The sequence below is a fragment of the Taudactylus pleione genome, unplaced genomic scaffold (genome assembly GCF_031769625.1).
Source record: "Taudactylus pleione unplaced genomic scaffold, aTauple2 ptg000129l, whole genome shotgun sequence".
In the NCBI taxonomy this organism is placed as follows: domain Eukaryota; kingdom Metazoa; phylum Chordata; class Amphibia; order Anura; family Myobatrachidae; genus Taudactylus; species Taudactylus pleione.
This window is the reverse complement of record NW_028284531.1, coordinates 8,420,586-8,433,651: the sequence shown is the minus strand read 5'-3', so window position 1 is coordinate 8,433,651 and position 13,066 is coordinate 8,420,586. Positions and strand designations below refer to the sequence as shown.

Below are 13,066 nucleotides of genomic sequence, written 5' to 3'. Positions count from 1 at the left end.
ATGGCATTAAGGTCTGGGGAATTTCTTGGCCATGTACTAAAAATGTTGATGTTTTGTTCCCAGAGCCACTTAGTTATCACTTTGCCTTATGGCAAGGTGTGCCATCATGCTGGAAAAGGCATTGTTCATCACCAAACTGTTCTTGGTTGGTTGGGAGAAGTTGCTCTTGGAGGATGTTTTGGTACCATTCTTTATTCATGGCTGTGTTCTTAGCCAAAATTATGAGTGATCCCACTCCCTTGACTGAGAAGCAACCCCACACATGAATAGTCTCAGGATGCTTCACTGTCGGCTTGACGATTACATGTGTAATAATGTCTCAGCCCGAACAACTTCAAACTGAATACAAAATAAATAACTATTTCTTATTGCTTAACTGAGATTCAAAGCCACACAAAGAGATTACTTAGTTGCACTACAAAATTCCACAGATGTATAGTGAGGTAGCTATTTATTGTACCATTGATCAATTGTTAGTCATTCCAAAATCCTCACTTCTGGTGCAGGCATGCCGGCTATTTAATATACAGCCGTTAATGGTAATTAATTAACACTGGCGTCCCAGTGTTACACAAAGTATCTTCTGTTTTGAGCTCCTGAGAGAAATCTTAATATGCCGGTGTCCTTGATTGTATCCAAGGGGGTGAGCGATACACGGATCTGTGTGGCCTCACCAAGGTCCGTTTTGGCTGGCGCTCCAATCCCCACACAGGACTGCGGCTGAAGGTATTGATGGAGTTCACACTTATAAGCAGCAGCTGCAAGCAGTCTCCATCCCTGCTGCTCAGCACAAAGATGCACAAGTCTCAGAGCATGCGCCGGAGCAGTGACATAAACTTACACTGACATGCAGCAGCTGTTAGCGATCTTTATTCCCGGCTGTTCAGCATAAAGTCTAAGTATCTCCCAGCATATACAGGGTGGTGGCAAGGACCTCGATAGCCTGGAGGGTGACGCAACTTGTGCACACATTTGCAGACACTACAGGAGTTGTATTGCCAGGAGTAGAGGGCACCTAGCTCCAGAGGAGCCTCAATGCTTATACCACCAGCTTATACCCTACCATACTTCCAGTCTGCCTGCCTATAGACCCTAGTGTACTTCCAGGGGCCTGTAATGCAAAGATGCTGCAGCCCCCACAGACAACCAGGTGGGTAAACACCCTGCAGCACCCCAGACAGCAGCCTCCCAGGTGCATGCACACCCCAGAATTGAGGCACTCACACAGCGGCAGGAAATGCTTGGTGTCCACTGCTGGCCCGGTGATAAATGAAAAGAAAGTCTATGGGCTGCAGGCGGGGAGAGAGAGCAAGTGTGTGTGTGTGCGCGTGTGTCTGGCTTTGAGACGCTGCCTGTGCCGCTCACCTCCCATCCCTACTTTCCAGCACCTGACACCACCAGCGGGGAGCCAAGGGAGGGTGGGTAGTGGATCAAGAAGGGGTGGGCTGATCTGTGAAGCACAGCCATAGGTGACTGGTTCCTGGGGTTAACCACCAAGAACAAATCATGTTGGCTTCAGCCATTAAAATGCTAGGGCTGACTCCCGTTGTGTGGGTCGGGTCACATATTTAAAAAATAAATATATATATATATATATATATATATATATATATATATATATCAATCAGAAAGATAAATTGTTTTCAGTGGCCCAAAAACAGTCCGGGCAACCGGGAAAACTCCCGGTGAGGTCTATGGCCAACCGCCTCTGGTTGGTGCACTGATCTTTGTGGAGCAGTACAAAAGCAAGATTTTATTATGCCGAACATGGTTGTTGAAAATATAGAGGTGCCATTTTTCTGAGCATTCTTTGATGTTTGTAGGGGCATCTGCCCATTTTCACTCTACAATTATGCACTAGCTCAGAGCTGGTGATCTTTGGCTTTCAAAATATACTTTTAATGGAATTCATTTTGCACCTCCCTGGTGTATTTCGGTGAAGAAGCACAATTCTCTAGGTCCAAAAACATCAATATTTACATTTTTAAATTTAATAGACAGTCATATTGCATCCTAACCCTTATGATTAATTCAGATATCAATGAGCCCAAACCATAAATGAGCCGAATCTGATCACTTCAGCACACTTCTGGCCTTAATATTTTTTCACCATTCCACATAGGCATGAACAGGGTCATGATAAGGGATGTGTGGGCCCCAAATTCACATGATACGCAGTCATGCATAAATTCATATAACACAGAGCAATGCCCCCAATTGATAATATGCCACATGTCTGTGCCACAATTTCATGACTAACAGTAATACCTGGATAATAATGAAGTAGAAGTACTGTTTACTTAGGAATGCTTGTTGGTTTAGTAAAGTTGCTTAGTCTACTCAGAGCCATAACTAGACTTTTTGGTCCCTGTGCCATGAAGAGTATTGGTGCCCCCCTTCAAATTTTAAATAGGGACATAAGATAGTGCACCTGAAAAAGGGCCATGGCCTCATGGGGAAGGGCCAGGGAAGAGATAGGGGAGGTCAGGAGATGCTGGAGGTAAAAGAAGAGGAAGCTACAAGTGATAATGATAGTTAACAGGAAAATTGACAGGCCCAAACAGCGTCCCCTGCCCTGTGGTGCCCTGTGCCATGGCACTGGCCGCACTACCCTAGTTACAGCCCTGAGTCTACTCCCCGGTTAGGACTTAGCAACCAGGAAGCAGGCCGAACAGTTGCCTGCCTCAATTAACTGAAAACAGAAGAGCAGGCTAGAAACGAGGGGCTTGATTTCACTCCCCTGACCTGACCTAAGGGGGAGAGTGGGTAAACAACACACACACGGTGAGCACACGTGTGTGCCACTCCATGACCATGTTGTGAGGCAGTCACATTGGTAACCCAGCCTTGTGGAGCATTTTTACACTTTTTGTGAAAAACTTTACACATTTCCAGTGCAATGTCCTGTGTAATATTAGTGACATTTCTCTTATGAAGCCATCTCTCACCTGCGTTCCCCAGCTTTAATAACAGATGGATCGGTCAGATTTTCACCAACACCTTGAGGAAATAAATAAGTACAAGCTTTTATATTCATTAACAGCATTTTTTTTTTTTACAAAGATATCCTGCATGCTATACCTCACTCTGCTATTGCTTTACTATCCTAAGTTTTGTCTAGACTATTGTCCACTCTAACTATACATACAGGATAGTACATAATAGTATGTTGTAATGTTGTTAGTTATATATATAGAAAACATTGTCTTACGTTAATGTGTACATTGAAGTCTGTAGGGGTGTGTGTGCATGTTTTGGCAAACTGATCCTCATGTGTGACACATTGGCTTGAGAACTGCAATGTACACAAATACATCCAGCTGCTTTGTATCTCCAAGTTACAGATAGGGCTTCAAGTGTCTTTTTCCCCAGCCTTAGCACTCAAGGATGACTATGATTTTTGTAGTTAATATGTTAACTAGGGTAAAAAGTAAGATGGCACCAGGATTATTTAATTAGATCAGTGCAGTCTGCAAGTTAAAGTTAATAAAGCATTTGCCTGTAGACCTTGAACGACACTTGGACTCGCCAGATGATGTATTACAATTGTACAGTTAGCCAGGGATCTGCACTTGCAGTATCAAGGAGCACAGTCTAACGTACCCCATAGTGTTTACCAGGGACCATAGAAAGACAATATGGACTTGCTCTATATGCTCCCTTCACATAACTAGTAGGGATTAGAAATAGAGACACAGTACAGAATCAGGATCCTAGAGAATGATCAGACAAGCCAAAGGTCAAGCAAGGTCACTAGCAAGGGTTGTAAACGAAGATACAAACAGGTCAGGTTCACAGGCAGAGATGCAATCGGCAGAAACAAGCAAGATCTGGTACACAGAATTCCACACAGTAAACAGGTATACAGGAGCAAAAGGACTTAAGTGAGATCTAATTAGGCAGCTCCCGTTCAAGCATCACACTCCCATGGTGTCAGTGGTCAGCTGACAGATTCTTTAAGTTATGGCCGATGTCGCGTGCACCCCTAGACGGTGCAAAGGACAGCGTATGGCGGTGGCACACCGAGGACTCTGATGAAGGGATCAACATGGCGGTCACAAGCAGGAGAAAGTACAATTGGGACCACACGCAGGAGAGAGCAACCCCAGTTTGGGGATCAATAGATTTTGAGTATAGAAAGAGAATGGTTTCCATGAACTGTAGGGTGGGCTGGTAGAATATTTTAGGGTGGTTTTATGAATTTGATAACCTTGTCTGAGAAGTTTTAAGTAATCTCTTGAGGGTTTGGAGACTTGTGCAGGTTAGAGTATCCAACAGAGTGAGTGCAGCTGGAAGAAAAGTCCTGTGACCTGGAATGGGAGCAAGTAATGAGTGCGGAGGCATAGATATTGGGCAGAACAGAGGGATCGGTTTGAGAAATGAGATAAGTTTGCTTATGTATGTCAGTTCAGTTTTGTTATAGGATATGTAAGGGATATTTAATATTTTAATTCTGTAAAGTACATGCGTGGGGAGTGTTGGTGGCATTTAGGTATTAGGAGCCAGAGAAGAGATGAAGTTTGGAAGTATATATTTTCCTTGTTGCATACAGTACTGTCATACTCAAGGCTAGTGTTCCAATTTATTACTAGTAGCTCGAGAGTCTAGAGTAATTTTGCAGTCTGCAACAATATTAATGATTTAATAAGAGGAAAATGTCTCTACATTATATATTATAGAATGTTATAGCAGTTTTAAATATAAGTATGTTATTTTTCTTAATTATTCTCAAGTGAAATAATTAAATGTACTAATTATTATTTTCACATTACAGTATGTGATGGACATAAAGCTCTGGATATTTCAGAAGTTGTAATAGTAATTGTTTTATATTAATAAGTAATCTAGTGGTTCAAATGGCCAACAAAAGGAATGTACCTTGCAGGTCCAGGACCAGAAATTCCCCTCTGGTGTACTCATAAGTCCAGTGGCTGAAGGCCAGCATAGTCTTCTCCAGCCTATTTGTTGGGACACTTTCATTACCGGTGTTGTTGTTGTATTTTCTAAACCTTCCTGCCATATTTTCTTCAATTGTGAACCACTGCCCAGCTGAGTGACAGTACAGGAGGAACACTTCCAGAAATCTGCAAACAAAGGAACTTTACGTTAGCACTGTATGTCCTGGCACAGCCAGATAATATTCAGTACATTTGTACTAACATAAGACTTGGGGGTATATTTACTAAAGTGCGGGTTTTTAGAAGTGGAGATGTTGCCCATAGCATCCGATCAGATTCTACTTAACATTTCTTCTTCAGGGTCCATAGGGCCAACAGGAAGACCATGGGGTGAAGGTGGTGGATGAGGACACCGGGCACCACGCAGTTAAAGCTTTAGCTCCCAGGATGCATCGGTCCATTCCCCTATACCCTGCCTCCGAGCCAGAGGCACCTCAGTTTCGTCGGTGCCCGGCTGGAGTCGGGTCACCATTGTGCAGTGGACTGCTTAGGCAGCCCAAATAGCTTTTATTTTGTTTTGCTCTATGAGCACGCCGCAGCAGTCTGTCTACAGGATGTCTGCGCTGCCGCTCCGACACCCCTCCGGGCGCTGCAATGCCAGTTTCAGCTGGGGATTTTGGCGGGCATCCCGGGGTCCTTGCTAGCCAGCCCAGCGGACGGACCCGGACATCAAGGGGACTGGTAAGGCGGGTCATCGCTCATGGTGACCCGCGATTTGGCAGTCATACCTCCGGTCTCAGGGGACAGACCGGAAGCACTGATTGTGGACACAGGCTCCGTCCAATGTGATCCACTAGACCCCCAGGGTACATATGGAGCAGGATTCCAGTGTCCCGTTGGTTAAACAATCAGCATGGGGAGGTCAGCTTTCCCCATTAAAGCGGCCCCTCCCCTCATCTCAAGGCGCCATTACTCTGAAATCTCGCTTCCCTGAGCTGCTCTTCTCCTCTGACCACGCCCCCTCTGAGTTCTCCGGTGGCCATTTTCTCTCAGCACTCAGCTCTCTCAGGGAAATGCAGGGTCTGGTCCCCCTACATACCTTTTCCTGGAGTCAGTGTCAAGTAGGCTATAGCACTACATACACTGAGTCTGTGTAGTTGATTGTAGTGCCATATTGCAGTTATATGTTATTTCTGCATTGTATGTGACATGCTAGCGCTGCCTGTCTGTTTCTCTCTATACTGTCAGCATATATCTTTTCCTTTTTCTCTTTTGCCCTAACATACATGTGTATTCAGGGTTTTTCCTGTGCTTCATATCTATAAAACTAAGTATTTGTGAGGCTTGTCACATACAGTTGTTTATTGCACTGTGCCATTTTTGTGCTGTATGCTCCTGCAACTTGCCCAAGTATAAGACAGGACCAGTATATTGCATTCCTACTAGTATCTTACATACACAGTGGTTGCATTATATCCAGTGCCATATTGTGTGCCATATTACTCTGCAGCTATGTCTAGCAAAGGCAAGGGTAACAAGCAGGCATCTGCACCCATACTGCTATCATGCAAATTATGTGCTGTAGGCTTAAGTGAGGAGGATTTGATACAAGATGGGTTATGTATTAAGTGTTATACTCCACCAGGCCCATCAGACCACCCAGCGCCTGTACAAGAGCCCCCCTGGGCTTCCTTTTCTCAGGTACTGGCCACTATTGCGGACCGCCTAGCGGTTCCGGCTGTAATTCCCTCTATGGGGTTATTGCAGCATGCTGTAATTCCCCCATTGGGGTTGCCACAACAGGTTCAGGTTATACAGGTACCTCCTGTGCTCCCACCATGGGTAGACGTACTCTCTAACTCGGTGCAGAGTCTGGTGGCTACATCTATTGCTTTTCAAACCATGTTGCAAGGTGAGAAGCCCCTACCCAGTAAGCCCTTTAAGCGTCCTGTGTTATCATCACAGTCCATGTAACTCTCATATTCTGAGGTAGCATCCGAGGAGGCAGAAGATGACGATCTCCCTAACCCTGACTCCCCTCTGGAGGAGGATGAGAGTCGGTCAAAGATTAATATTCCTGCCTTGGTACAAGCTGTCAGATCCATCTTATTAATAGAAGATGATGAGCCAGATCCTAAATTCAAGCACCTAAAGTGGCTTCAGCAGAATTCCCTCTATCGGATCAACTAGTTGAACACATGGCTGCAGCCTGGCAATCGCCTGGTAAGAGGTTTCAACCACATAAACTTCTGACCTCATGTTACCCTTTTCCTGTGGCTCATTGTGCAAAATGGGAAACACCCCCTGCGGTGGATTCCCATGTTACGCGTTTAATTAAAAGCGCTACGTTGCCTCTTCCTACAGTTACTTCCTTGAAGGATCCTACTGAAGGTGGAAGCTTGCCTGAAATACTCTCTTTCAGGGGCTGTTGCCCGTCCAGCCACGGCTATTGCAGCTAAAGCTATAGAGAGCTGGGCTGATGCACTTGAAGACTCTTTTCCCTCAGAGGCTTCTAGGGATCAGAAGTCTTTTGCTGCTCACATTCAAGATGCAGCTTCCTATATTGGAGAAGCAACGTTGGATGCCAGTCTCCTAACCTCCAGAGTCACGGCTGCGCTTTGTCTGCCCGCCGTACCCTGTGGCTATGCTCATGGAAAGCAGTTGTGGATTCCAAGAAAGACCTAAAAGGGTTTCCCTACAAAGGGGAGATCTTGTTTGGCCCAGACGTGGACGTTGGCAGCATTGCAGATGGCATTTCTGCCTTCAGCTGCTTCTACTACATCTTTTAATCCTTTCGTCCTCAGGGAAAGCCTAAAGGCCAGTCCTTTCCTAGGCAGTCGGCCTCCATGAGGATCGCCAACCCAGGACCAAGCAGACCTGGAACACCAGACGCCCTGCTTCAAAACCCGAGGATAAACCCTTAGCCTGATGGGCTGGGCCTCCCTCTGGGGGATCCCAGAGTGGGTAGCCGACTTCTTCAGTACGCCCAGTGCTGGTGTCAAACCACCACGGATGCTTGGGTAAGAGAAGTGGTCTCTCACGGATGCGCCCTCTCATTTGTTAGACGGCCTCCCCACCAGTTTTTCTACACAGGTCTTCCTTCAGACCTGAACATGGCTTTACATCTCCAGAAAGCCATACGGTCCTTGCTGCAAGCAGGGGTAATTGTGCCAGTCCCACTATTTCAGCGAGGGACTGAACCTCAAATCCCTGAACAAATTCCTCAGAGAACCAAGGTTCAGGATGGATACCCTACACTCCATCATCCTAGCTATGTATCCTGGGGACTTCATGGTATCTTTGGATATTCAGGATGCATAACTACATGCACCTATAGCGCCCTTTCATCAGCGATATCTCTGGTTTGCTATACTACTACAGCAACACTTTCCATTTCAGGCCCTGCCCACTGGACTGTCCACAGGTCCAAGGGTGTTAACCAAAATTATGGCTATCATGGCGGCCCACCTGCATGGTCAGGGTGTCCGACTGCTTCCATATCTGGACGACCTCCTGCTCTTAGCAGGATACCCAGAGGTGCTTCAAAGCCATCTATATTTAACCATCCGTGCTTGTGAAGGAAAACAATAGTTAATCAACTAGAAAAAGTCCTCCCTGAATCCTTCACAGAGAATGATTCATCTGGGACCCCTGCTAGATTCTCTGGATCAGAGAATCTTTCTGACATCAGACAATATCTCCCACTTCAACTACGAGTGCGCAGATGTCTCCACAGTCACCGAGTGTCGATCCACTCAGCAATGCAGGTTCTGGGATCCACAGTGTCCACCTTCGACATGGTGGCGTATGCTCAGTTCCATTCCAGGCCTTTGTAAAGGCTGATCCTCTTCAGATGGAACGGGTTACTCCATCGGTTCAAAACTCAGACGATGGTGATCTCTCCAGAGGTGCGTCTATCTCTATCTTGGTGGCTACAGACATCTCATCTAACCAAGGGTCGCCCCTTTTGGATCCCGGACTGGGTAATCCTAACAACAGACACCAGTCTCCGGGGCTGAGGCGCAGTGACCAGTCCGCATTCCTCTCACGGCCGTTGGACATCAGTCGAATCAAAACTTTGAGCTGTCTACAGGGCCCTCAAACTGGCCCAGCACACACTTCATGGAAAACCTGTACAGGTTCAGTCAGACAATGCCACAACAGTAGCTTACATCAACCATCAAGGAGGCACTCGAAGTCTGGCAGCAATGACAGAAGTGTCACGCATTCTGACATGGGCCGAGGGTCACCTCCCAGCCATCTCTGCAGTGTTCATTCCGGGAGTTATCAATTGGGAAGCAGACTTCCTCAGCCGTCACGACATGCATCCCGGGGAATGGTCGCTTCACCAAGAGGTGTTTCAACTCCTAGTGAACAGATGGGGCCTCCCAGAGGTGGACCTCATGGCCTCCCGACACAATCACAAACTGCCAGTGTTTGGGTCCAGAACAAGAGATGCAGAGGCAACCTCTGTAGACGCATCAGTGAAGTGGACCTTCCAGTTTGTGTACCTATTCCCTCCAGTCTCCTTTCTTCCTCGAGTTCTTCGGAAGTTCAAACAAGACAGAGTGGCTCCAGCTGCTGGTGGCTCCAGCTTGGCCCAGACATTATTGATACTCAGATCTTCGCAGTCTCTCCATCGATACTCCATTCCTGCTGCCTCAACAACCGGACCTGTTGTCTCAAGGTCCTTGCCTTTACCCGGACCTGGGTCTTCTATCTTTGACGGCGTGGCTCTTGAGACATCCCTCCTGAGGTCCAAAGGTTTCTCTAGTGCTGTAGTTAAAACTATGCTCAAAGCACGTAAGCCAGCCTCTGCTCAGGTCTACCACAGAGTGTGGCATACATATTTTCAATGGTGTCATACAAGAAGCTACGACCCCAAGGTGTTTAGGATTTCCAGAGTACTGGCCTTCCTTCAAGCTGGATTGGACCTAGGACTCCGCCTGGCCTCACTGAAAGTGCATGTCTCTGCTCTGTCCATTTGGTTCCACCGTAGGCTTGCTCCACTACCGAATATCCACACCTTCCTCCAAGGTGTCCTCCGCATTCAACCTCCCTTTGTCCCTCCAGTGGCTCCTTGGGATTTGTTGGTAGTTCTTCGTGCCATCCAGGGTCCCCCATTTGAACCCCTGGATTCTGTGGAACTCAAGTGGTTAACAGCGAAGACTCTTTTTCTTCTGGCTATAGCGTCAACCAGAAGAATGTCAGATTTAGGGGCGCTCTCCTGTCGCTCCCAATTGCTAATTTTACATCAGGATAGAGCAGTACATCAGACTTGCCCTGAGTTCCTTCCAAAAGTTGTTACTAGTTTCCACATTAATGAGGAAATTGTAGTCCCGGCCTTTCATTCACCAGACCTCTCGGCCCGTGAGGCCTCCTTGGATGTGGTCTGTGCCATCAAGATATATGTGGACAATACCTGTTCCTTTCGGAAATCAGACTCCTTATTTGTGCTCTATGGATTTCACAAGAAGGGATGGCCTGCAAACATTGGTTAGATGGCTTCGCATGATTATCTCACAGGCTTACACGAAGGCAGGCCTTCCTTTTCCGGCTACTGTTAGTGCTCATTCTACTCGCTCTGTGGGCCCCTCATTGGAAGCTCGCCGTGGCGCCTCAGCTAAACAGCTTTGTAAGATGGCCGCGTGGTCCTCTGTCATACCTTTCTGAGGTTCTATGCCTGTGATACATTTGCCTCTCAGGATGCTTCATTTGGGTGCTGGATTCTCCTCTCAGCGCAGGAGCATCCCCACCCTTAAATGACTGCTTTAGGACTACCCCCAAGGTTTCCCTGTGGAGCCCTATGGACCCTGACGAAGAAAATTAGAGTTATGGTAAAACTTACCTTTGTTAACTCTCTTTCTTTGAAGTCCATAGGGTCCACAGGGCACCCGCCTTGACGCACCTGGCTTCATATGGTCTCTGTTTCTGGTCACTGGTTTCCCGTATCCTTCTCCATGAGAATGTGATTCTTTTCTTAGGTGTACCAGTCTTCCGTCTCTCTTCTCCTCCTCCGGCCTTTGGCTTGTCACTAAAGGAGGTGCTTCTGACTCGGGGGCGGGGTATAGGGGGATCCTGGGAGCTAAAGCTTTAAATGCTTTGTGCCCGGTGTCTTCATCCACCATCTACACCCCAATGTCTCCCTGTGGACCCTATGGACTTTAAAGAAATAGAGTTAACAAAGGTTTGTTTTACCATAACTCTCATTTTATCTAACATCTTCTAGAAGATAATAGCTAGAATCTGTTTAGTTACTATAGGCAAGATCTATATATTAAAAAATCTGCACTTAGTAAATATACCCCTTGGTGTTTCTGGGTAACCGTCAGCACACTTTACAACAGTGGTTCCCAAACGCGGTCCTCAAAGCTCCCCAACAGTTCAGGTTTTAGAGATATCCATGGTTGAGCGCATGTGACTTAATTAGTACTTCAGTCAATTTGATTTAACCACCTGTGCTCAACCATGGATATCTCTAAAACCTGAGCTGTTGGGGAGTCTTGAGGACAGAGTTTGGGAACCTCTGCTTCACAATATCACTTACTTTGGAGAGTATGGGATTGTTTTTGGTTTCATTTGGTTGAAAGCAAATAGCAATTTCTGGGCAGCTCTCTGTTGCTGAATTTCCTAGAAATGAAAGTTATAAGAGATCAATAGGTAGAGTCAAAGGACACAGGCCTATGTTTGGTAATTACCTGCATAAAATGACAACAAACGTGGAATACGAATGGTTGTATATACTGTACATACATTGCTCTTCTTTTTAAGCAACCTACAATGTCATCAGCTGCATAAAAAGGAATTAATATGTATTTATAGGGATGCAGTCAAAATCCCGACTGCGGAGATCCCTGCGGTCAGAATACTGACACCGGAATCCTGACACTAGTAAGAATATCAACGCCGGCATCCCGACCGCCGCGATCCCGAAGGTAAGTACTGGGGTTAAGGGGAGGGTTGGGGGTTAGGGTTAGGCACTAAGGGTGGAGCGTTAGGTTTAGGGTGCTGGGAAGGGAAGGTTAGGTTTATGCACTAGTGGGAGAGGTTAGGTTCAGGCAGCGTGGAAGGAAGGTTAGGGTAGGGAGAGGGGGAGGGTTAGGATACTGACTGACAGGTGTCAGTATCATAACCCTGTCGGGATGCTGGCATCGGGATTCTGACTGCCGGGATCCCGAACGTCAGCATTCTGTACCTATCCCGTATTTAGTCAATTATGTCACTCTTTTTTTTTTTAAGCCAACCATGCTATAACACCACTTTCTGTGATTAGATATTGAAGATAATGGACCCCCTACTGTAAAATATAGGGATATTAGAAGCAAGATGTTCCATGACCATATACAATCATGTGGTCACAGTGAAGGGGTACATTATTACTCATAAAAAGAAATTTCAATTTGAAACACACAAGTGGTTTGTGTAAAGTGATCCTGATATTGAAATAGGTTGTACCTTCACTGACAGTTGACAAAATTGACAACATTTTTTCCAACTATAACACATATTGTATAAAACACTACTTATCAAATATAAGGATATGTTTTACAGGCTATTGAACATAGTGTGCATGTGTGCGTGTTATACAAGTCTACCCCCCGGACCCACTGCTCACCTCTAGGGCTGGATACCAGGAGTTGAAGGGGAAGAGGAGTGAGCCATTGGCAGAGGGTACCATTCAAAGCTGCCATTTGTGCTAGAAAGTACAGCTCCCAGGATCCTCAAGAGATCGGGACAGAGAAGTGACATCAGAACCCACCAAATGTGGAGAGCTTGGAACCAAGAAAGAAGAAAGGGCAGGAGTGCGGCCAAAGAGGAAGTAGGCATGGACATTTTTTGGACCATTGCCATACCCTGAGGAACCAATGGGAGACAGAATGTACCACAGCCAAAGCCTGCTAGTGAGAGAATGGGCTACCTTAATAATAAGTACAAGTGCTGAAGAGAAAGGAAGAGATAAATAGGACAATCACAGCAAACAGAGACAGTAGGAGATTAAAAAAAAAAAAAGATACCAATCTCTTAGAAAGAGCAGGTGTCACAGAGAGGGTTGCCAGTACTGCCAAAAGAGCTGCCAATCTATTAGGAATTCCACCAGTCATGTCAGCGGAAAATGACAGACTAAAGGTGCCTACACACTTAGCGATATTTTACATGATTTGCCTGAT

The 13,066-nt window shown here is 46.1% G+C and overlaps 1 protein-coding gene across 1 annotated transcript in view; it reads right to left on the bottom strand.

Annotated features, from left to right (window-relative positions):
• Positions 1-13,066, bottom strand: part of LOC148523618 (transient receptor potential cation channel subfamily M member 7-like) — a 166,757-nt gene that overhangs the window by 36,221 nt on the left and 117,470 nt on the right. The window contains exons 31-33 of the mRNA XM_088472824.1: positions 11,446-11,528; positions 4,879-5,084; positions 2,949-3,000 (exon numbers count right to left, since the gene is read on the bottom strand). Of these exons, the coding sequence (XP_088328950.1) occupies positions 2,949-3,000; positions 4,879-5,084; positions 11,446-11,528 (341 nt within the window). The remainder of the gene's footprint in view (positions 1-2,948; positions 3,001-4,878; positions 5,085-11,445; positions 11,529-13,066) is intronic.